The sequence below is a fragment of the Mobula birostris genome, chromosome 15 (assembly GCF_030028105.1).
Source record: "Mobula birostris isolate sMobBir1 chromosome 15, sMobBir1.hap1, whole genome shotgun sequence".
NCBI lineage: Eukaryota > Metazoa > Chordata > Chondrichthyes > Myliobatiformes > Myliobatidae > Mobula > Mobula birostris.
The window spans coordinates 12,446,571-12,470,582 of NC_092384.1; the positions used below are offsets into that span (position 1 = coordinate 12,446,571).

At 42.9% G+C, this 24,012-nt stretch overlaps 1 protein-coding gene across 1 annotated transcript in view; it reads right to left on the reverse strand.

The window, feature by feature from the left end:
- The window catches only part of LOC140210229 (endonuclease/exonuclease/phosphatase family domain-containing protein 1-like), a 67,170-nt gene that overhangs the window by 26,468 nt on the left and 16,690 nt on the right, over nucleotides 1–24,012 (reverse strand). The window contains exon 4 of the mRNA XM_072279107.1: nucleotides 23,555–23,606. Within this exon, the coding sequence (XP_072135208.1) occupies nucleotides 23,555–23,606 (52 nt within the window). The remainder of the gene's footprint in view (nucleotides 1–23,554; nucleotides 23,607–24,012) is intronic.

Below are 24,012 nucleotides of genomic sequence, written 5' to 3' on the forward strand. Positions count from 1 at the left end.
TCAGTATTCACAATGGAAAAGGATCTTGGTGATTGTAGTGATGACCTGCAGTGGACTGAAAAGCTTGAGCATGTAGATATTAGGAAAGAGGATGTGCTGGAGATTTTGGAAAGCATCAAGTAGGATAAGTCGCCGGGTCCGGATGAGATGTACCCCAGGCTACTGTGGGAAGCGAGGGAGGAGATCGCTGAGCCTCTGTCGATGATTTTTCATTATCTATGGGGATAGGACAGGTTCTGGAGGATTGGAGGGTTGGGGATGTTTTTCCCTTATTCAAGAAAGGCAGTAGAGATAGCCCAGGAAATTACAGACCAGTGAGTCTTACTTCAGTGCTTGGTAAGTTGATGGAGAAGATCCTGAGAGTCAGGAATTATGAACATTTGGAGAGGAAATAGTCTGCATGGCTTTGTCAAGGGCAGGTCGTGCCTTACGAGCCTGATTGGATTCCTTGAGGATGTGACTAAACACATTGATGAAGGAAGAGCAGTAGATGTAGTGTACATGGATTTCAGCAAGGCATTCGATAAGGTACCCCATGCAAGGCTTATTGAGAAAGTAAGGGGGCATGGGATCCAAGGGGATATTGCTTTGTGGATCCAGAACTGGCTTGCCCACAGAAGGCAAAGAGTGGTTGTAGCCTCTGCATGGAGGTTGCTGACTAATGGTGTGCCTCAGGGATCTGTTCTGGGACCCTTACTCTTCGTGATTTTTATAAATGACCTGGATGAGGAAGTGGAAGGATGGGTTAGTAAGTTTGGAAAGCGGTGAAATCATCGGACAAAGTCAGCATGGATTTGTGAAAGGAAAATCATGTCTGACGAATCTCATAGAATTTTTTGAGGATGTAACTAGTAGAGTGGATAGGGGAGAACCAGTGGATGTGGTATATTTGGATTTTCAAAAGGCTTTTGACAAGGTCCCACACAGGAGATTAGTGTGCAAACTTAAAGCACACGGTATTGGGGGTAAGGTATTGATGTGGATAGAGAATTGGTTAGCAGACAGGAAGCAAAGAGTGGGAATAAATGGGACCTTTTCAGAATGGCAGGTGGTGACTAGTGGGGTACCGCAAGGCTCAGTGCTGGGACCCCAGTTGTTTACAATATATATTAATGACTTGGATGAGGGAATTAAATGCAACATCTCCAAGTCTGCGGATGACACGAAGCTGGGTGGCAGTGTTAGCTGTGAGGAGGATGCTAAGAGGATGCAGAGTGACTTGGATAGGTTGGGTGAGTGGGCAAATTCATGGCAGATGCAATTTAATGTGGATAAATGTGAAGTTATCCACTTTGGTGGCAAAAATAGGAAAACAGATTATTATCTGAATGGTGGCTGATTAGGAAAAGGGGAGGTGCAACGAGACCTGGGTGTGATTATACACCAGTCATTGAAAGTGGGCATGCAGGTACAGCAGGCGGTGAAAAAGACAAATGGTATGCTGGTATTTATAGCGAGAGGATTCGAGTACAGAAGCAGAGAGGTACTACTGCAGTTGTACAAGGCCTTGGTGAGACCACACCTGGAGTATTGTGTGCAGTTTTGGTCCCCTAATCTGAGGAAAGACATCCTTGCCATAGAGGGAGTACAAAGAAGGTTCACCAGATTGATTCCTGGGATGGCAGGACTTTCATATGAAGAAAGACTGGATGAACTGGGCTTGTACTCGTTGGAATTTAGAAGATTGAGGGTGGATCTGATTGAAACGTATAAAATCCTAAAAGGATTGGACAGGCTAGATGCAGGAAGATTGTTCCCGATGTTGGGGAAGTCCAGAACGAGGGGTCACAGTTTGAGGATAAAGGGGAAGCCTTTTAGGACCGAGATTAGGAAGAACTTCTTCACACAGAGAGTGGTGAATCTGTGGAATTCTCTGCCACAGGAAGCAGTTGAGGCCAGTTCATTGGCTATATTTAAGAGGGAGTTAGATATGGCCCTTGTGGCTACGGGGATCAGGGGGTATGGAGGGAAGGCTGGTGCAGGGTTCTGAGTTGGATGATCAGCCATGATCATAATAAATGGCGGTGCAGGCTCGAAGGGCCGAATGGCCTACTCCTGCACCTATTTTCTATGTTTCTATGTTTCTATGTTTACTGATAACACAAAAGTTGAGGGTGTTGTGGATAGTGGCTGTCAGAGGTTGCAGCGGGACATCGATAGGATGCAAAACTGGGCTGAGAAGTGGCAGATGGAGTTCAACCCAGATAAATGTGAAGTGGTTCATTTTGGTAGGTCAAATATGATGGCAGAATTTAGTATTAATCGTAAGACTCTTGGCAGTGTGGAGGATCAGAGGGATATTGGGATCCGAGTCCATAGGATGCTCAAAGCAGCTGCGAAGGTTGACTCTGTGGTTAAGAAGGCATACGGTGTATTGGCCTTCATCAATCACAGAGTTGAATTTCGGAGCTGAGAGGTAATGTTGCAGCTATATAGGAACTTGGTCAGACCCCACTTGGAGTACTGTGCTCAGTTCTGGTTGCCTCACTACAGGAAGGATGTGGAATCCATATAAAAGGTGCAGAGGGGATTTACAAGGATATTGCCTGGATTGGGGAGTATGCCTTATGAAAACAGGTTGAGTGAACTCAGCCTTTTCTCCTTGGAGTGATAGAGGATGAGAGGTGACCTGATAGAGGTGTATAAGATGGTGAGAGGAATTGATCATGTGGATAGTCAGAGGCTTTTTCCCAGGGCTGATATGGCTGCCACAGGAGGGCACAGGTTTAAGGTGCTTGGGAGTAGGTACAGAGGAGATGTCAAGGGTAGGTTTTTTTACGCAGAGGGTGGTGAGTGCGTGGAATGGGCTTCCAGTAATGGTGGTGGAGGTGGATTCGATAGGGTCTTTTAAGAGACTTTTGGAAAGGTACATGGAGCTTAGAAAAATAGAGGGCTATGGGTAACCATGATCTTCTTGATCTTCTTCATCTTCTTCACTGAACCATAGAAACTACAGCACAGAAACAGGTCCTTTGGCCCTTCTTGGTTGTGCCAAACCATTTTCTGCCTAGTCCCACTGACCTGCACACGGACCATATCCCTCCATACACCTCCCATCCATATATCTGTCCAATTTATTCTTAAATGTTAAAAAAGAACCCGCATTTACCACCTCGTCTGGCAGCTCATTGCATACTCCCACCACTCTCTATGTGAAGAAGCCCCCCCTAATGTTCCCTTTAAACTTTTCCCCCCTCACCCTTAACCCTGGTAATTTCTAAAGTTCGGCACAACTTTGTGGGCCAAAGGGCCTGTATTGTGCTGTAGGTATTCTATATTTTTCTATGTTTCTAAAATTAGCACGTGCAATTAGTGCTAATTGGGAGTCCACTTTAAATTATCACAATATCAGAAAACTTGTGCCAGTCAAATCTTGACAAAATTAAACAGAAAGCACAAGGGCTTTATGACTCCATTTAAGACAACAATTAACAAATATATGTGCTCTGGAAACTTTGGAGCCCAATGAACTACAGCTTGCTGCGTAGGAATAACAGGAATCCATCTATCAGATCACTTTTGTCCAATTACTAAGTAACACCAATCCACCTAATCCCGCTTGTTCAATCAATGGCACTGATCCAACAGTTCCTCATCCAATTTCCACTGAACACTGATCCACCTTGCCCATCACAGACAGGGACTAAACCAGAAAAAAACCTTGTTCCATCACTGACTAGAAATTAAACAACAAGCTCTTTTATTCAATCTCTCACAGATGCTAAGACACCTTTGCAACTGAACTCCTGCAGGTACTAAACCATGAAATCTTTTGTTTCAATCGCAGACAGATATTTAATACCTCCCTGTGTTTGGGAATTTTATTTGTTGAGGATGAGACTACTGCTCATTTCTCCTTACCTCTCTGGCCCTGTCCTACTCCCACAAATCCTGACAACAGGACTGAAGGGTGACTTTCTCCAAGACCTTTTCCAGTGATGCTCTGTAATCAGTCAGAAAGGAAAATCTGTGTGAGAGCAGGAGTGGCAAGGAGGTGACTTAATCCTAAGGATTTGCCATCATCCGTGGGTGGAAATATTTAGCTTTTATTCCATCATTCCTTATGTTTAAAATTCAGGTGTATGGTGGAACAAGGAAATGCAACCACTCAACTACCACCATTAAGGTTCAGAGTCTGCTATATCTCTCTGATGTGTATTAATCTTTGACAGCACTCAATAATAAGATTCCCCCTTAGCCTGGCAAATCCTAGACTATGATAACACTATTCTGCTTACATTTTTGACAATACCCTACCTCAAATTCAGAATCAGAATCAGGTTTAATATCACTGCAATATGTTGTGAAATTTGTTGTTAGGCAGAGGCAGTACATTGAAATGTTAATAGTAAATTACAATAAGTATATTAAATATGTATTTTAAAAGTTAAATCAAATAAATAGTGCAAAGAGAGAGAAAAACTGGTGAGGTAGCATTCATGGGTTCAATGTCCATTCAGAAATCCAATAGCAGAGGGGAAGAAGCTGTTCCCGAATCATTGGACGGGTGCCTTCAGGCTTCGGTACTTTCTTCCTGCTGGTAGCAGTGAGAACAGGGCATGTCCTGAGTGATGGGTGTCTTTAATGAGGCACCTTTTTGAGGCATCACTCCTTGAAGATGGCCTGGATTCTGTAAAGGCTAATGTCATAGAGGAGCTGACTGAGTTAACAACTTTCTGCAGCTTATTTTGATTCTGTGCAGTGTTCTCTCCTACACCACCCCCCACCCCATGCTCCCCCGTACCAGATGATGATGATGTAGCGAGTTAGAATGCTCTCTACAGTGCATCTGTAGGAATTCACAAGTGTCTTTGGTGACATACCAAATCTCCTCAAACTCCTAATGAAATACTGCCCCAGTTTTATTTAAACCCTTTTGAAGAGAAATGAGAGTTTTAAAGAGAAGTAAATGGGGAAGCACATCACTGGCCACAATATTAATAGCTCCACTGATGAATGTTTGCTTGTGGAGTAGACTTACCGTCTCCCTCACACTGTTTCCTGGGCAAGCTGCTAGAGCTGACTAACTTCCTTGGAAATATAAAGAATAGCAGCAGAAGTAAACTGAAGTAGTGATATGATATGATACTCAATATGATCATGGCTAATCATCCATACTTATTCCTGTGTTTCAGCTTTTCCCTGTAACTTTTGATCCCTCTACTCATTAGAACAGTAACTAACTCTTTCTTAAACATATTTCTTGTTATGGCATCAAGAGCTTTCTGTGGTAGTGAATGACACAGGTTCACCACACTCTGGAAGAAAAAAATTCTCCTCAGCCTAAAACAACTCACTCCATATTCCCCGGTCCTGGACTCCATGACCTCAGAGAACATCCTTACTGCATCGATCTTTCCAGCTCCATTGGAATTTTATAGGTTCCTTTAAGTTCTTCTCTCATTCTCCTAGTGACTAAAAGCCTAATGGATACAAACTAACGCACATAAAATGCTCAAGGAACGTGAGGCAGAATCTAGGGAGAGTTATAAATAGTCAACTTTTTGGGCTAGGACCCTTCACCAGGAGCCCTGATGAAGTGTCTCTGTCTGAAACATCGACTCTTTTCCCCACTCCATATATATTACCTGACCTGCTGAGTTCCTCCAACATTTTGTGTGCATTTCTCTGGATTTCTAGCATCTGCAGAAACTCTTGTGTTATTGTCTGATTGACACAACCTGTCTTTCGTATTAGTCCTGCCTACCAAGGATCAGTCTTGAGAGTCTTATATTAACAACTTCCACAGCAAGAACATCATTCTTAGGAGTTACACAGCTAATAATGTAAACCACAATGCAAAAACTAGACAAATCCTCTACCTAAAGCCAGCAAGAGCTGAGGTCAATATCTCCCAGCAAATGTTGTGGAAAGAACTCTCTGTGTTTGAGTATGTCGCTGATGGCATTTCCTGTTCAACCACTGACAGGTCGGAACTGTTCATGTGCACTTTATGGTTGTCCATGTATCTGTTGGTAAATGGATTGCATTATGCCATTTCAGCCCCCTCTAGATTATGAGTGCCTAGCTATTGTTCATCTGCAAGCTTCCCGAGAAAGGATGGACTTACCCACATCCTAGCCATTGGCCAAATTTTTCTGCTGACGATGTTAGATGAAGCAAGTGGCTGCAGGTCTACAGACACACTGGATAAACTAACATAAATAATACTTTCTTGGGGGTAGCTAGACCTGGTGAAATTTTATCCTACATCAAGGTGTAGGTAGAGGAGGAACTAAACAGCAAGATAAATGTTTCAGCCCTGAATCTCCCATGGGAACAAAGATCAAGTAAATCTGCTCTTTGGATAGTGGATTAAAGGCCAGGAGTCTTCCTGGGAGTAGAATCTGTAGTCCAGATTCAGATATATTTATCACACGTATATCAAAGCAGAAAATGAAATGTGTCATTTGTGCCAGCAACCAACACACCTACAGGTGGGTTAGGGGCAGCCCACAAGTGTCACTGCACTATCCGGCATCAACATAGCAACACAGAAAACAAGTAAGAGATCAACAATGGCAAAAGAAGCCCAGTCATCCCTCTCATCCTCACTCTCAACCACCCACACACACACAGACAGTCCTTCCATTTCAACACAGGCCTCAGGGCCTCCAGTCTCCAGGTTTCAACGTCTGGACTCCCGATCTACCTTCAGTTTCAATCTTTTATATTGACCCCCCGACTAGCCGATGACAGGACACCAGAGTCCAGGCATGCCAAATGACCAGCCTTCGTGCCTCTTCATGTCTCCTGCTCACATGAACATCCGATCCCAGGACCCACAAACCTGGGACAACCTAACATCCATGGATGCTCTTCATCACCTATCCAAGTTGCTGGCCTTCAACTGCAGAGTGGAGGCCCAGATGTGAATGTTGTTCATCACATGACCATGTCGCTGGCCTTCGAGCGCAGAGCGGAGGACTGGACTCTGGATATTATTTATCACCCGTTTATGTCCCTGGACTTTGAGTGCGGAGCAACGGCCTGATCTCTAACTCCTCCACATCTCTCTCCCCAAGGTCTAATCAGACCTCTAACTCCACCATGTCACTGTACTTAAACCCCATCTCTGTCCCCAAAACCATTCTACGAATTTAAGATACAACTAAGACTGAGGCACAATCTTGATGGAGATGCAGCACGGTACCATCTTAAATGAATTGAAAGTCTGAGGCCTTTTTTGCTCTTCAAAATCACTCTAACTGAAATAATGAGAGGACTGCCACTCTGGAATCCATAACTTAATTCAGGAATGAAAGCAGGTATGTAGACAGTATAAAACGCCAAGGAAGGCCTCAGTGGTACCATAACTCTGTGGCAGCTGAATTTAGCACTAGATTGAGTTTTGGAATGTGCCACTAATCCTGGAAATCCAAATAATTAAAAAGAGAGCACATTCAACGGCTGGGGGTGAATGACCTGAATTCTTGCTGGATATTTTTACAATGAAGTCGTTTTGGATTAAGTGTACATCACAGATCCTAGTCCATCAAGATCAGAGCCTCTAAAGCAAAAATTTGGTCTGACCAGAGGTTAGGATAGAAGGAATGTGAGACAATGGTGACAGATGAGGCAGTTGGGAACATTGTTTATGTAGGACACATGAGGATAAGATGTTAAACTCAGAAGGGTCACTAACTCTGTTAAACCCATTCCTTCTACACTGTTATTCACTTGTTCTGAGACAGTTATGATCTCTAAAAATATATACTTTATATATTTCTTATTATAATTTAGAGAATATGTTATTATTTATTTATTTATTAAGATTCAGCATGACCTTTCAAGCCATGCTGCATAGCAATGCCCTGATTTAATCTGAGCCTAACCAGGGACTATTAACCAACCTGCTCTGGGAGGGAACTGGAGCACAAGGTAAATATACAACCTCTTTACAGGCAACGGCATGAACTGAACCAGCATCGCCTGTATAGTAAAGGATTGCGCTAACCACTATGCTGCCGTCATGTATTCGGCTGTACTGCTGTCACAAAACACCAAATTTCACGACATGCAGTACGTCAGTGAAAATAAATCTGATTCTATGAGTTTTGTTTCTAATGCTTACGAAACCTAAAGCAAGATATTTCTTTGTTTATTGCTTTTTAACATTGCTTAATTGCACATTCCACTGAGTGATCCAAATACACTGGACTAGAAATTCATGCACACTAGTGTTGTGATATTGAAAATCGCATTATGGTAAAGTGAAGCAACTTTGCCATAGTTTTGAGTCTTGGCACTAGTCACTAATGTGTTGTGCTCAATTTTCCTGTTCCCAAGTGCTGTCTATCCTGTGTTAATTTTGCCCTAATACAACAAAACATAAAATTTCCCATGACTGAGATTTTCAGTAATACTATTATGAAAATGACCTTGTTGTTCATCCCATGCACTAGCTTCTTCACCATCGACGACAACTTCAAAAGGTGATGCCTCAAAAAGGTAGTTTCCATCATTAAGACTCCCATCACCTAGGACATGTTCTTTTCTTATTACTACCATCAGAGAAGAGGTACAGAAGCCTTAAGATACACATTCAATGTTTTAGCAACAGCTTCTTCTCCAACCACCCCCCCACCCCCCAGCCATCATACATTTGTATTTGCCAATGGAGAATGAACCAACCCAGGAATACTACTTCATAATTTTGCACTACTTATTTAATTTTGCACTACTTATTTAACTTCTCAGAATATATATTTCTTATTGTAATTTACAGTAGTTTTTAATGTATTACAATGTACTGTTGCCGCAAACAGCAAATATCATGACAAATGCCAATGATATTATATCCTGATTCTGATTCTAATGAATTAAAGTTATGAGGAGAAACTAACAAGGCTAGCATGCCTTTCTTTTCAACAATGAAGAATAAGAGAATATTACTTTGAGGTGTACAAAGTTTTGACAGACTTCGGCAAGACATACAGAAAACTCAAGAGGACTCAGTTACATTAGTTAGAGTAAGAATTAGAGGGATGGTGATTCAATTTCTTTCAGCCAAAATATATGTAGTGTCTGAGGCTCAGAATTAAATCAAAATTGAAGTCTCCAGTCATAATGAGATGACTGATACATAGAACCATAATGAGATGAACCATAGAACCATAGAACCATAGAAACTACAGCACAGAAACAGGCCTTTTGGACCTTCTTGGCTGTGCCGAACCATTTTCTGCCTAGTCCCACTAACCTGCACATGGACCATATCTCTCCATACACCTCCCATCCATATATCTGTCCAATTTATTCTTAAATGTTAAAAAAGAACCCGCATTTACTACCTCGTCTGGCAGCTCATTCCATACTCCCACCACTACCTGTGTGAAGAAGCCCCCCCCCCCAACGTTCCCTTTAAACTTTTCCCCCCTCACCCTTAACCCATGTGCTCTGGTTTTTTTCTCCCCTTGCCTCAGTGGAAAAAGCCTGCTTGCATTCACTCTATCTATACCCATCATAATTTTATATACCTCTATCAAATCTCCCCTCATTCTTCTACGCTCCAGGGAATGAAGTCCTAACCCATTCAACCTTTCTCTGTAACTGAGTTTCTTAAGTCCCAGCAACAACCTTGTAAACCTTCTCTGCACTCTTTCAACCTTACTTATATCCTTCCTGTAATTTAGTGACCAAAACTGAACACAATACTCCAGATTCGGCCTCACCAATGCCTTATACAACCTCATCATAACATTCCAGCTCTTATACTCAATACTTCGATTAATAAAGGCCAATGTACCAAAAGCTCTCCTTATGACCCTATCTACCTGTGATGCCACTTTTAGGGAATTTTGTATCTGTATTCCCAGATCCCTCTGTTCCACTGCACTCTTCAGTGCCTTACCATTAACCCTGTATGTTCTACCTTGGTTTGTCCTTCCAACATGCAATACCTCACACTTGTCTGTATTAAACTCCATCTGCCATTTTTCAGCCCATTTTTCCAGCTGGTCCAAGTCCCTCTGCAGGTTCTGAAAACCTCCCTCGCTGTCTACTACACCTCCAATCTTTGTATCATCAGCAAACTTGCTGATCCAATTTACCACATTATCATCCAGATCATTGATATAGATGACAAATAACAATGGACCCAGCACTGATCCCTGTGGCACACCACTAGTCACAGGCCTCCACTCGGAGAAGCAATTCTGTACTACCACTCTTTGGGTTCTTCCATTGAGCCAATGTCTGATCCAATTTACCACCTCTCCATGTATACCTAGCGACTGAATTTTCCTAACTAACCTCCCATGCGGGACCTTGTCAAAGGCCTTACTGAAGTCCATGTAGACAATATCCACTGCCTTCCCTTCATCCACTTTCCTGGTAACCTCCTCAAAAAACTCCAATAGATTGGTCAAACATAACCTGCCACGCACAAAGCCATGTTGACTCTCTCTATAAGTCCCTGTCTATGCAAATGCTTGTAGATTCTGTCTCTTAGTACTCCCTCCAATAACTTACCTACTACCGACATTAAACTTATCGGCCTATAATTTCCCGGATTACTTTTCGATCCTTTTTTAAACAATGGAACAACATGAGCCACTCTCCAATCCTCCGGCACCTCACCTGTAGACAGCGACATTTTAAATATCTCTGCCAGGGCCCCTGCAATTTCAACACTAGTCTCCTTCAAGGTCCAAGGGAACACCCTGTCAGGTCCCAGGGATTTATCCACTTTAATTTTCCTCAAGACAGCAAGGACCTCCTCCTTTTCGATCTGTACAGTTTCCATGATCTCACTACTTGTTTCCCCTAATTTCATAGACTTCATGCCAGTTTCCTTAGTAAATACAGATGCAAAAAACCTATTTAAGATCTCCCCCATTTCCTTTGGTTCCGCACATAGGCGACCTCTCTGATCTTCAAGAGGACCAATTTTATCCCTTACAATCCTTTTGCTCTTAATATACCTGTAAAAGCTCTTTGGATTATCCTTCACTTTGACTGCCAATGCAACCTCATGTCTTCTTTTAGCACTCCTGATTTCTTTCTTAAGTATTTTCTTGCACTTCTTATATTCCTCAAGCACCTTATTTACTCCCTGCTTCCTATACATGTCATACAACTCCCTCTTCTTCTTTATCAGAGTTGCAATATCCCCTGAGAACCAAGGTTCCTTATTCCTATTCACTTTGCATTTAATCCTGACAGGAACATACAAATTCTGCACTCTCAAAATTTCTCCTTTGAAGGCTTCCCACCTACCGATCATATGAAAGGAAAATCATGTCTGACGAATCTCATAGAATTTTTTGAGGATGTAACTAGTAGAGTGGATAGGGGAGAACTAGTGGATGTGGTATATTTGGATTTTCAAAAGGCTTTTGACAAGGTCCCACACAGGAGATTAGTGTGCAAACTTAAAGCACACGGTATTGGGGGTAAGGTATTGATGTGGATAGAGAATTGGTTAGCAGACAGGAAGCAAAGAGTGGGAATAAACGGGATCTTTTCAGAATGGCAGGCGGTGACTAGTGGGGTACCGCAAGGCTGAGTGCTGGGACCCCAGTTGTTTACAATATATATTAATGACTTGGATGAGGGAATTAAATGCAGCATCTCCAAGTTTGCGGATGACACGAAGCTGGGCGGCAGTGTTAGCTGTGAGGAGGATGCAGGGTGACTTGGATAGATTGGGTGAGTGGGCAAATTCATGGCAGATGCAATTTAATGTGGATAAATGTGAAGTTATCCACTTTGGTGGCAAAAATAGGAAAACAGATTATTATCTGAATGGTGGCCGATTGGGAAAAGGGGAGGTGCAATGAGACCTGGGTGTGATTATACACCAGTCATTGAAAGTGGGCATGCAGGTACAGCAGGCGGTGAAAAAGGCGAATGGTATGCTGGCATTTATAGCGAGAGGATTCGAGTACAGAAGCAGGGAGGTACTACTGCAGTTGTACAAGGCCTTGGTGAGACCACACCTGGAGTATTGTGTGCAGTTTTGGTCCCCTAATCTGAGGAAAGACATTCTTGCCATAGAGGGAGTACAAAGAAGGTTCACCAGATTGATTCCTGGGATGGCAGGACTTTCATATGAAGAAAGACTGGATGAACTAGGCTTGTACTCGTTGGAATTTAGAAGATTGAGGGGGGAACTGATTGAAACGTATAAAATCTTAAAGGGATTGGACAGACTAGATGCAGAAAGATTGTTCCCGATGTTGGGGAAGTCCAGAACGAGGGGTCACAGTTTGAGGATAAAGGGGAAGCCTTTTAGGACTGGGCTTAGGAAAAACTTCTTCACACAGGGAGTGGTGAATCTGTGGAATTCTCTGCCACAGGAAACAGTTGAGGCCAGTTCATTGGCTATATTTAAGAGGGAGTTAGATATGGCCCTTGTGGCTACGGGGATCAGGGGGTATGGAGCGAAGGCTGGTGCAGGGTTCTGAGTTGGATGATCAGCCATGATCATAATAAATGGCGGTGCAGGCTCGAAGGGCCGAATGGCCTACTCCTGCACCTATTTTCTATGCTTTCTATGTTTTGCCAGAGAACAACCTGCCCCAATCCACGCTTTTTAGATCCTTTCTCATTTCTTCAAATTTGGCCTTCTTCCAGTTAAGAACCTCAACCCTAGGACCAGATCTATCCTTGTCCATGATCAAGTTGAAACTAAGTTGATCTCCTTGCATCATCTCACCCGGAGTAACCTTAGGCTACGTCCATACTAGACCAGATAAATCCGTAACCCAAGCTTTTTCTCTTCGTTTTGACCCTCCGTCCACACTGAAACAGCGTTTTCCTCCCCCGAAAACGGAGCTTTTCTGAAACGCTCTCCAGAGTGTTTAAATCTGAAAACGCCAGTTGGGCGTTGTAGTGTGTATGGGGTAACCAAAGGTTTTAAAAAACCTGTCATCCCTTTCATCGGTGAAGACTATAGCTGCAGGAAATGTTTCCAGGGTGACCCCTCTCTGGGAGTGGGGAAGATGTTGGTGGGGCCACCCGGGGGTCTGTGTGTCCGTATGTGTAGCTATTGTAGTGGCTGTGAGGCTGGTATTGTGGCGGTGAAAAGTACTGGGGGGGAGCCATAATATTCCTCATCGTTGCAAATCCCTCTGCAACAGAGTTAGTCAGTTTTTCAATGTTTGTTGTCAGCTGGGTCATAGTGTCCGTGAACTCCCTGTCGGTTGCCTCCATACGCTCCGGTATTTGTTTTTTCAGTTTTAAGTTCTCCTGCGCGAGAGCCAACAGCTGCCCGTCGTTTGGCAATTTCCTTTTAAGTTTTTCTAGTCTGTAACTGGACAAACATGCACCAAGTATACCATTTCCTCTTCACTTGTTTCCTGCAGATGTGTCCTGCACATGCCCAGTAGGAGGAGATTCATCTAAATACCCTGTTTTAATGCGGACAGAGGTATTTTCAAAAACGCTTGGTGTAGACACCTATTGTTGTTACTCGAAACCGGCGTTTTCAAAATTATCCGTTCTAGTGTGGATGTAGCCTTAGTTTATCTTTGTGCCCTCTTTGTTTGTCAGTTTTTGTGTGTAATTTTCATTGTTTCTATTGCATTTTTCTGTTCTACCGTGAATACCTGCAAGAAAATTAATCTCTGTGTAGTATATGGTGAAATATATGTACTTTGATAATAAATTTACTTTGAACTCTTCCAGATCACACCCCTGCACTGCATACTCAATCAGTGGGTCATCTCATTGTGGGAACTTTGCCGATGCATGCCTTCCAATGGGAATTGAGTGTGTGAATTATCCAAACTTCCCTGGAGTAGCTCTGACAGGACAATGCATCCTATCCACTAACTTCAACCACTGCTCATCCAGAACACAGAATCAGGTAGTTTAGAACTTTCAGAAATAAAGGGTTTGAAACTGGAAAAAAATTACTTTTGTAGATATGCTTGTCATTCAGTGAGAGATCATTGGCAAGGCTGACTCCTGACATGTGACTCACCACAGTTTACTTTGGAGCTGGAAAGTGCACAGTTCAAACAGACCCACCAGCTGGTCAGAGTTCATTGTGCAACAGATGAACATTACTGACTAGGCAAAAAAAAAACAGAAATGCTGTTTTGCAAAGTGTACCACTATGACCTCCAAGCATAACCTATCTCTAACACTGGCATAGCAAAAATCTACTCCATCCACCACAAAAGGCAGGCTTTCCCATTGGCCACACATTTTAATTTTCCTTCCCTTTCTCATTCCAACATGTCAGTCTATGGCCTCAATTTATTATCAAATTAGATATTTGTTCCCATGTACTACATTGAGATACATTTTCTTGCAGGTATTCACAGTAGAACAAAGAAATGCAATAGAATCAATGAAAAAAACAATAGAATCAATCAAAAGCTACACACAAGGGGAAATAATTACTACTGGAAACATGAGTTGTTAAGTCCTTGAAAGTGAATCAGTAGGTTATGGAATCAGTTCAGAGTTGAGATGAGTGAAGTCAACCAAGCCAGTTCAAGAGCCTGATGGTTGATGGGTAATAACTGTTCTTGAACCTGGTGGTGTGGGTACTGAGGCTTCTGCATCTCTGGCCTGTTGGTAATAGTGAGAAGACAGTGTGGTCTGGATGGTAGAGTTCCTTGATGATGGATGCTGCTTTCTTGTGGCAGTGCTCATTGATGTGGAGAGCTTTGCCTGTAATAGACTGGGCTGAATTCACCACTTTCATTACATCCTTTCTGTCATGCTAAAGATCCTATGTTAAAATGGCTGCCCTGTTTGGTCTGCTTTGAAATTTGGTACCTAGATAACTTGTTTAATGGGATTTCCAATTTTTTCTGTCATGGAATTTCACCTTTTGTACTCTAATTTATATCAAGGCACCTAATAGCAGCATGTAGGATAAGATTGGGGTGGGTGTTGAAGAATACAGAACACACTGGCTGGTTTGCCAGGGCTGCCTCTGACCTTCAAGTAATAATGTATCAAAGTGTCACTGTCCCTTGATCCCATCATTTTCTGCCAGATCCCTTTTGAAATGTGTAAATCAATGTAGCATACTTGGATCAGAATGACTTTGGCTGACAAATTGATATTGATATCTGCCTGACGCCAAACACTTCCTGGGCTATTGCTTTTTCCTGATCTATCTTTACTGTCCCAGAAAGATCCATCTTTATTGTCCCTTTACTGCCTCTTCTACATCAGTAAAACCCAGTGTAGATTGGGGGACTGTTTCATGAGTACTTTGCTCTGCCCGCCACCATAGGTGGGATTTCCTGGTGTCCACTATGTTAATTCAACTTTCCATTCCCATTCCAACATGTCAGTCCATGGCCACCTCTACTGCCATGCTCAGGTTAAAGGAGCAACACCTTGTATTTTGTCTGTGTAGCCTTCAACCTGACAGCATGAACATCAATTTCTTTAACTTAGGGTAATTTCTTTCCCTTCCCCATTCTCTCTTCTTTCCAATCCTCATTATGGCTTCCCTCTTTCCCCTTCTCTTCTCCATACCTGCCCATCACCCTCCTCTAGCACCCTTCCTCCTTCCCTTTCTCCCATGGTCCACTCTCCTGTCCTATCAGATTCCTTCTTCTTCACCTTTAACTTCTTCCCCCCATCACCTGCCAGCTCCTCACTTCATGCCCTCTCCCCTGTTCATTCACCTTCTCCATCACCAGGCTTTACCTATCACTTGCCAGCCTGTACCTCCTCCCCCCACCTACCTCTTTATTCTGCTTCTTCTCCCTTCCTCTCCCCCTTCCAGTTGGCCTGAAATGTTGACTGTTTATTCCTCTCCATAGATGTTGCCTGACCTCTCGAGTTCCTCCAGCATTTTGTGTGTGTTGCTCTGATACTAGGGAGTTTGAAATGAGAGGTTAAGAATTAGGTGTAAGGAAAGGCCATCCAATCATTTGAATCTGCTCTATCATTCCCTAATCATCCCTTGGACAGGGTACTATTCCCTGTACTGTCTCTGTTCTTAAAGTGACAATCAGCACCCTTCACCCACAACCCCAAGACTATCTTCTCAAAATTGTGCCACTCAGTAGATTGCTTCTCTGTAACTCCTTAAACCCCTATCTTCCCCCCACCCCGAATAGGATCTTGGCGGGCACGCCCCAGTACTGCCTTGCAGCAGTACTACTGCAGCAGCATGATGACACATAGCAACCTGTGGCCTATGCATCAAGGGCTTTAACAAGTGCGGAAGCCGACTATGCACAGATAGAGAAAGACCTTCTTGCCAGCACATATGCATGTGAAAGGTCCCATCAGTATATTTATGGACAGGCATTTGAAGTGGAGACAGGCCATAAACCACTGGTCTCAATTATGTCCAAATGATTGTCCAATGGTTATTGATTACTCGTCACATTATCCCTTGATACCATTTATGTTTAGAAATCTATCAAAGTCTGTTTTGAATGGATTCAGATTGATTCTCCTCACCCTCCGTGGTTTAAAAAAATTCCAAAGCTTTGCCACCTTTTGTTGAGAAATTTTTCTTTGTCTCAACCCCAAATGTATTTTCTAAAACTCTGAGATGGTGGCTCCTTGGGGAGAAGAAACAATTTCCCTGCATTCAGCCTGTCAAGCCCTGTAACAATTCTGTGTTTCAATTACACCTTCTCTTCTTCTTCTGAATTTTAAAGAATACACGCACTGTCTAATCCATCTTTACTCAGACGGCAAATCTGCCATCCCGGGAGAGCCAGTTTAGTGAACCTTTGTTCACCCATTTTCTCTATGACAAGTAGGTCCCTTTATTGGATAAGTCCAAACATATATACACAACACTCCCGGTGCAGTTCCAACAGTAGTAATTCAAGTTTCAAGTGGGTGGCAGGTGGTGTAATGCTATTACAGAATGATTATCGATTAGGGCTCAATTCCTACCACTGCCTGAAAGGAATTCGTATGTTCTCCCCATGAACACGTGGGTTTCCTCCAAGTGCTCTGGTTCCCTTCCAAATCCCAAAGATGTATGGGTTAGGATTAGCGAGTTGTGAGCATGCTGCGTAGGCACCAGAAGCGTGACGACACTTGCGGGCTGCCCAAGACCATCTTCACTGATTTGATTTGATACAAATGATACATTTTACTCTGTTTTGACATTCATGTGACAAATAAAGCTAATAATTAAAAGTTACCATTTCAAATTTGAAACTTGAATGGCTCATACAATTGTACTAAGACACCTTTGCTCTTGTACTCAATTCTTCTTGTAAGAAAGGCCAGGCTACCATTTGTCTTACTCATTTCTCCTTGGGTGTGCACACTGGCTTTCATTTTCCTTGAGTACAAGGATACCGAGATCCCTTTGAACATCTGCATTTCCTAATTTCTTGGCTCTTTAAACGTGCATCAAAGCATTCCTGTGGCCCTCCATTGGTTGAAGACCATAGATGTTGTGTCCTAGCTTACTATGTTGTTGGCTGTGGCTGACAAGACCAATGGGAGAGTGCAGTCTGTGTTATAAAAGCCACATCTACAAGTGGTCTTAGCTCTGCTGGAGCTGCAGCATTCTTTCCTATGTTTTCTGCCACTTTCAGGAATTTTCCTTCATTTAACTTAATGTGTTGTTTTAGGATGTTTCTCTACCTGGTGTGGTCAGCTGCAAGTTCCTGTCAGGATGTAACGTTGATGTGCAATCCCTTCATGTCCTGCTTGCAGACTCCCTTTTTGCACAGTTGCGGATGGCCAGTGGTAGACTTGCCTGAAGCCAGCTCACCATTCAGGATATTCTTTGGAATGTGTTCATCTTGCATGCATCAGGCGTGGCCCATCCATCCACAGTGTGCACACTAGGAAGACTGGCATGAGAGAACCTCAGCATTGGGTACTCTGTCTCTCCAAGTGATGCACAAGTAACAACAAAGACATCTTACATAGAAGGTGTTGAGCCTTCTCTCCTGCTTAATGTATGTTGCCCAGGTCCATAAGACCATAAGATATGGAGCAGAAGTAGGCCATTTGGCCCATTGAGTCTGCTCCGCCATTCAATCATGGGCTGATCCAATTCTTCCAGTCATCCCCACTTCCCTGCCTTCTCCCCATACCCTTTGATGCCCTGGCTAATCAAGAACCTATCTATCTCTGCCTTAAATGCATCCAATGACTTGGCCTTCACGTCCCTTCTGGCAACAAATTCTACAGATTTACCACCCTCTGACTAAAGTAATTTAGAACATAGAACAGAGAAAACCTACAGCACAATACAGGCCCTTTGGCCCAAGATGCTGTGCCAAATATGTACTTATTTTAGAAATTACCTATAGTTACCCATAGCCCTCTATTTTTTAAGATCCATGTACCATTCCAGGAGTCTCTTAAAAGACCCTATCATATCCACCTCTACCACTGTCTTCAGTAGTCCCTTCCACGCACTCACCACCCTCTGCATAAAAAACCTGCTCCTGACATCTCCTCTGTACCTACTTCCAAGCACCTTAAAACTGTGCCCTCTCATGTTAGCCATTTCAGCCCTGGGAAAGAGCCTCTGACTATCCACACGATCAATTCCTCTCATCATCTTATACACCTCCGCATCCCTGTTCTAAATAGACATCCTTCAATCCTGAAGTCATGCCCTCTTGTCCTAGACTCCCCTACCATGGGAAACATATCTAATCTGTTCAGACCGTTTAACATTTGGAATGTTTCTATGAGATCCCACCTCATTTTCCTTAACTCCAGGGAATACAGCCCAAGGGCTGCCAGACGTTCCTCATACGGTAACCTTTTCATTCCTGGAATCATTCTCGTGAATCTTCTCTGAACCCTCTCCAATGTCTGTATATCCTTTCTAAAATAAGGAGCCCAAAACTGCACACAATACTCCAAGTGTGGCCTCATAAGTACCTTAAAGATCCTCAACATCACATCCCTGCTCTTATATTCCGTACCTCTAGAAATGAATGCCAACATTGCATTTGCCTTCTTCACCAATGACTGAACCTGGAGGTTAACCTTTAGGGTGTCCTGCACAAGGACTCCCAAGTCCCTTTGCATCTCTGCATTTTGAATTCTCTCTCCATCTAAATAATAGTCTGCCCATTTATTTCTTCCACCAAAGTGCATGATCATACACTTTCCAACATTGTATTTCATTTGTCACTTCTTTGCCCATTCCCCTAAACTATCTAAGTTTCTCTGCAGGCTCTCTGTTTCCTCAACATTACCTGCTCCTGCACCTATCTTTGTATCATCAGCAAATTTAGCCACAAATCCATTAATCCCATAATCCAAATCACTGACATACATCATAAAAAGCAGCGGTCCCAACACTGACCTCTGTGGAACTCCACTGGTAACCAGCAGCCAGCCAGAATAGGATCCATTTATTCCCGCTCTCTGTTTTCTGCCGATCAGTCAATGCTCCAACCATGCTAATAACTCCCTTGTAATTCCATGGACTCTTATCTTGCTAAGCAGCCTCATGTGCGGCACCTTGTCAAGGCCTTCTGAAAATCCAAGTACACCACATCTACTCCAACTCCTTTGCCTACCCTGCTTGCAATTTCCTCAAAAAATTGCAGTAGGTTAGTCGGGCAGGATTTTCCTTTCAGGAAACCATGCTGGCTTTGGCCTATCTTGTCATGTGCCTCCAGGTATTCTGTAATCCAGGGGTCCCCAACCTTTTTTGCACCGCGGACCGGTTTAATATTGACAATATTCTTGCGGACCTGCCAACTAGGGGGGTGGGGTGTGGGGTGGTGGGGTGGTGTTCAAGTGGGGTTGCCAACTGTCTCACTCCCAAATAAGAGACAAAAGTAGCAGTCAAATATGGGACACTTGTGTTTACCCCGAGAAAGACTACCATGACCATGAAGCCTTGCACGGGCACTTGTGTGCGCATGCACACATACGTGATATGCACATGCATGTACATGCCGATTTTTTACCTACAAATTGGTTTTGACTTAATCTTCCCAATTCTGTTAAGTGAAACTACACTGTACATACATTATTTGTACTTTATATAGGCTGTGTATTTATCATATCATTCTTGCTTTTACTCTATGTTAGTGTTATTTTAGGTTTTATGTGTTATTTGGTATGATTTGGTAGGTTATTTCAAGTTCAATAGCGCGTGACAGGGAATGAGGAAAGGTGCAGCTGACTCATATCGTTTCATATCGCCAAATCATATCATTTCCTCATGGCCCAGTAGCACATGCTTTGCGGCCCGCTACTGGTCCACAGCCTGGTGGCTGGGGACCACTGCCGTAATCTCATCCCTAACGATTGACTCTAACAACTTTACAACCACTGATGTCCGGCTAACAGGTCTGTAGTTTCCTTTCTGCTGCCTCCCACCTTTCTTAAGTAGTGGAATAACATTTGCAGTTTTGCAGTCATCCGGTACAATGCCAGAATCTATCGGTTCTTGAAAGATCATCGTTAATGTTTCTGCAATCGCTCCAGCTACTTTCTTCAGAACCCGAGGGTGTATTCCATCAGGTCCAGGAGATTTATCCACCCTCAGATCATTAAGCTTCCTGAGCAACTTCTCAGTCGTAATTTTGACTGCACTTCCCTGACACTCTTTAATGTCGGGTATACTGCAGATGTCTTCCACTGTGAAGATTAATGCAAAATATGTATTCAGTTCCTCTGCCATCTCTGCGCCTCTCATTGCAATATCTCCAGCGTCATTTTCTGTTGGTTCTATATCTATCCTCAACTCTCTTTTACCCTTTATATACTTAAAACAGCTTTTAGTATCTTCTTTGATATTAGTCGCCAGCTTCTTTTCATTATTCATCTTTTCCTTCCTAATGGCCTTCTTACTTTCCTTCCACAAGTTTTTAAAAGCTTCCCAATCCTCTGTCTTCCCACTAGCTTTGTCTTCCTTGTATGCCCTCTCTTTTGCTTTTACTTTGGCTCTGACTTCACTTGTCAGCCATGGTAATGTCCTTCTTCCATTCGAAAATTTTCTGCTGCTGAACAGAGTGTGCTGGTGACACAAGTATTGTACACTGTCATATTTGTTTTGAGAGTGTGTGGAGTTCTTCCATTCATGTGCAGTGAGGAGGGCAGCTTTCCCATTGTGCTTGTCGATTTCTGCATCCAAGAAGAGGTAGTGACTGATGGTGGACCCGAAGCATGTGAACTGATGAACAACCCCTCGTTTGCAGTTACCAATGGTAATGACTGGTGGTGCCTCCACTCCTTGTCCCAAGATGTTCGTCTTTTTCACACTTATGGACAGACTAAATTCCTTCCAAGCCTGGGAAAAGTGATCCATCAAGATCTGGATGTGCAGCAGAGTGGGGGTTACATCTTCTGCATCATCAGCAATCAGCATGTCTCCGATCATAGCCTTATGCACTTTGGTTTTGGCTCTTAGGCAGGCAAGGTTAAAAAGCTAGAGTGCAGTAGATACAGCAGTGCCAAAGGCGTGCCTTAGGAGAGGGCAAAGAAGATCCCGGTGAACGTTGGGGTGAGAACAGAGCTTGCCTGACGCCGCTGCTTATGTCAATGGGGTCTGAAGAGCTGCGGTTGTACTGTACAGTCCCCTTCATGCTGTGGAAGGATTCGATCATGCTCTGCAGCCTTGTCAGTCAGCCTACCTCACAGAGGATCTGAGAGAGCCCATCTCTGCTGACTGAGTCAAATGTCTCGGTGAGATTAATAAACACAAAATATTTTGCTCTCTGCACTTCTCCTGAAGTTGGTGGAGGGAAGAAAACTTATGTTGACAGTTGACCTTCCAGCACAGAAGAACAGAAGCCATTTTGTGACTCTGGGTAGACCCATTCAGCCAACTTCTGTAAATGGACCATGAAGATCCTTGAGCAAAGATTTTGCCAACAACATTCAAGAGGGAGATGCCCCTCTAGTTGTTACAGTCACTTCTCTTGCCTTTTTTTCGTAATGATTTTGGTGTCCCTCATATTCTGTGGTACAGGTCATTCCTGCTAGCACTGACAGAGGACTTCATTCAGTGGTTCAGTAGGGCTGTCTTACAGTGCTTGATCAGGTCTGGGGGAATTCCATCATTGCCTGGTGCCTTCCCTGAGGCCAAACTCTTGATGGCCTTGCTGATTTCCTTTAGGGTCACCTGTTTCCAGTTTTTCCATTATTGGCAGACACTCAATGGCATCCAGGGATGTGGTGGTGACAGAGGTCAGAGTAATTTTCCATCTCTCCATCTATTTGCCCTGATCATGATTACTTCTCCATTGATAGATTTGAGTGGAGTCATCTTGCTCTGAGAGGAGTCAAGGGCTGTCATGATGCCATCATACATACCTCTGATATTGCCTGTCAGTGTTGTGATCTGGACACTTTTACTGAGCTGCACTCAATACTCATTGCCACAATGCCTAACAGTCTGCTGAACTTCACCTCCAGCAGCCCTGAGGAGCTGTAGGATTCTCCCAATCGGAGAAAACATATTCTCAGCTAGGGCAACATGTTTGTCAACAACAGGGATCATGTCTTTGGATTTGGCTTCACACTAGTCAGTTATTTTCAAGGTCTTCTTTCCAAAGGTAGCTCAGGTTGTGCTGTAAATGGTATTCCCCAGAAGTTCCACTTTCTCTGCGACGGAGTTTTCAGGCTGTGGATGCTTAGATATTCCTCAAAGGACTTAGAAAACTGCTCCAGCAGATCTGGATGAGACTTACTGCTGACATTAATGCAAGTGTTCCCTTATTTAGCACAATGGAATCTCTTTGACTACAGCCTGATTGTGCAACACACTAGTGAGTGATCTGTGTTGCAACCTACACAATGGTAGCAGCATGTGAAAAGCACGCTGCTGAGAAAGGAGGGACTGACTAGGATCAAGTCCAGCTGGACCTAGGGTGTTGAAACTTGGTCTGGAACTACGAGTTGGTGATATATAGATTGTGAAAGGTGCAAAATTCCAGCAATCAAACAAACTGGGATTTATGCACAATTTATTCCATATCTGTACTTTAACTTCTAACTTTGTTTTTATATAGTTCTTTATTCTAAAGAATTGTTGAATTTTTTTGTTGCATGTCATGCCGATGCACCACAGTAAATTCCTAATACGTATAAATGCATATGGTGAATAGAGTGATTATCTTTAGCATTCTTGATTCATGAGTAAAAATGATTACTTTAATTCCACATGACGTATCCTTTCTGACTGACATGTACAGGACATTATTGAGGTCCTTCTGAAAATCTTGATACACACATCCACTGGTTTCCCCTTACCTTTTCTGTTGTTCATATAATCCAAGAACTCCAATAAACTCTGTTTAATCCTATTATTGTTTATTCCAGGCATTTTGTTTTCACATCTTTCATTAGAGATTTTAGTGTTTTCCTTATAACTGATGTGAGGGCAACAGATCAGAAGCTTCCAATTTCTTTTGTCCTCTTTTCTTAACTAGGTAATATCTGAATTTCTTAACTCTCACTACTTCAATCTAGTCTGTATGATATGACCAAAAGCACGGAGATAAAAAACACAGTGAAAGAAAATCACAGGCTTCTTATAATTTTTGCAGAGCAGGATTTCCCTTCTAATCGAGTAATTTTTTTGGAATATTCCCAAATGCAGGACCGTGTGTGTGCTTAGAGTGAAAACATTCCATGTATAAAACTAAGTAAGGCAAGCAAGTGAGGTTACCTTATCTAAGGCATCTTCATGCAGCACTTCCTGAATGGCCAATAGTTTGATCCTGGAACAGACACAACTTGATATTAGTCACGTCAACTGGGAGGCAACAAGCCCTCATCAAGTAAACATACTTAGCATTGCAGAGAATGCAGTACAGGACCAGACCATTTGGCCTAAACTGTGCATCCTTGTAGCATTCAAACTTCCTCTTGACCAGTTCCACTCTCTGAACTCTGAACAGTACAATGACATGGGTAATAGAGGAGTGTGGATAACTTCCCACACCTCAAAGCTGAACTGACTCTACAACCTATAAACTCACTGTCAAGGACTATACAACTCATGTTCTTTGTATTATTTATTTATTTATTTGTTTGTTTGTTTGCAAGGAACAGAATGGAGATTATAACTTTTCCTTCAACTTCCCCTCAGCCCCGAAACACCAACATTGTTTGGCCATAATCTAT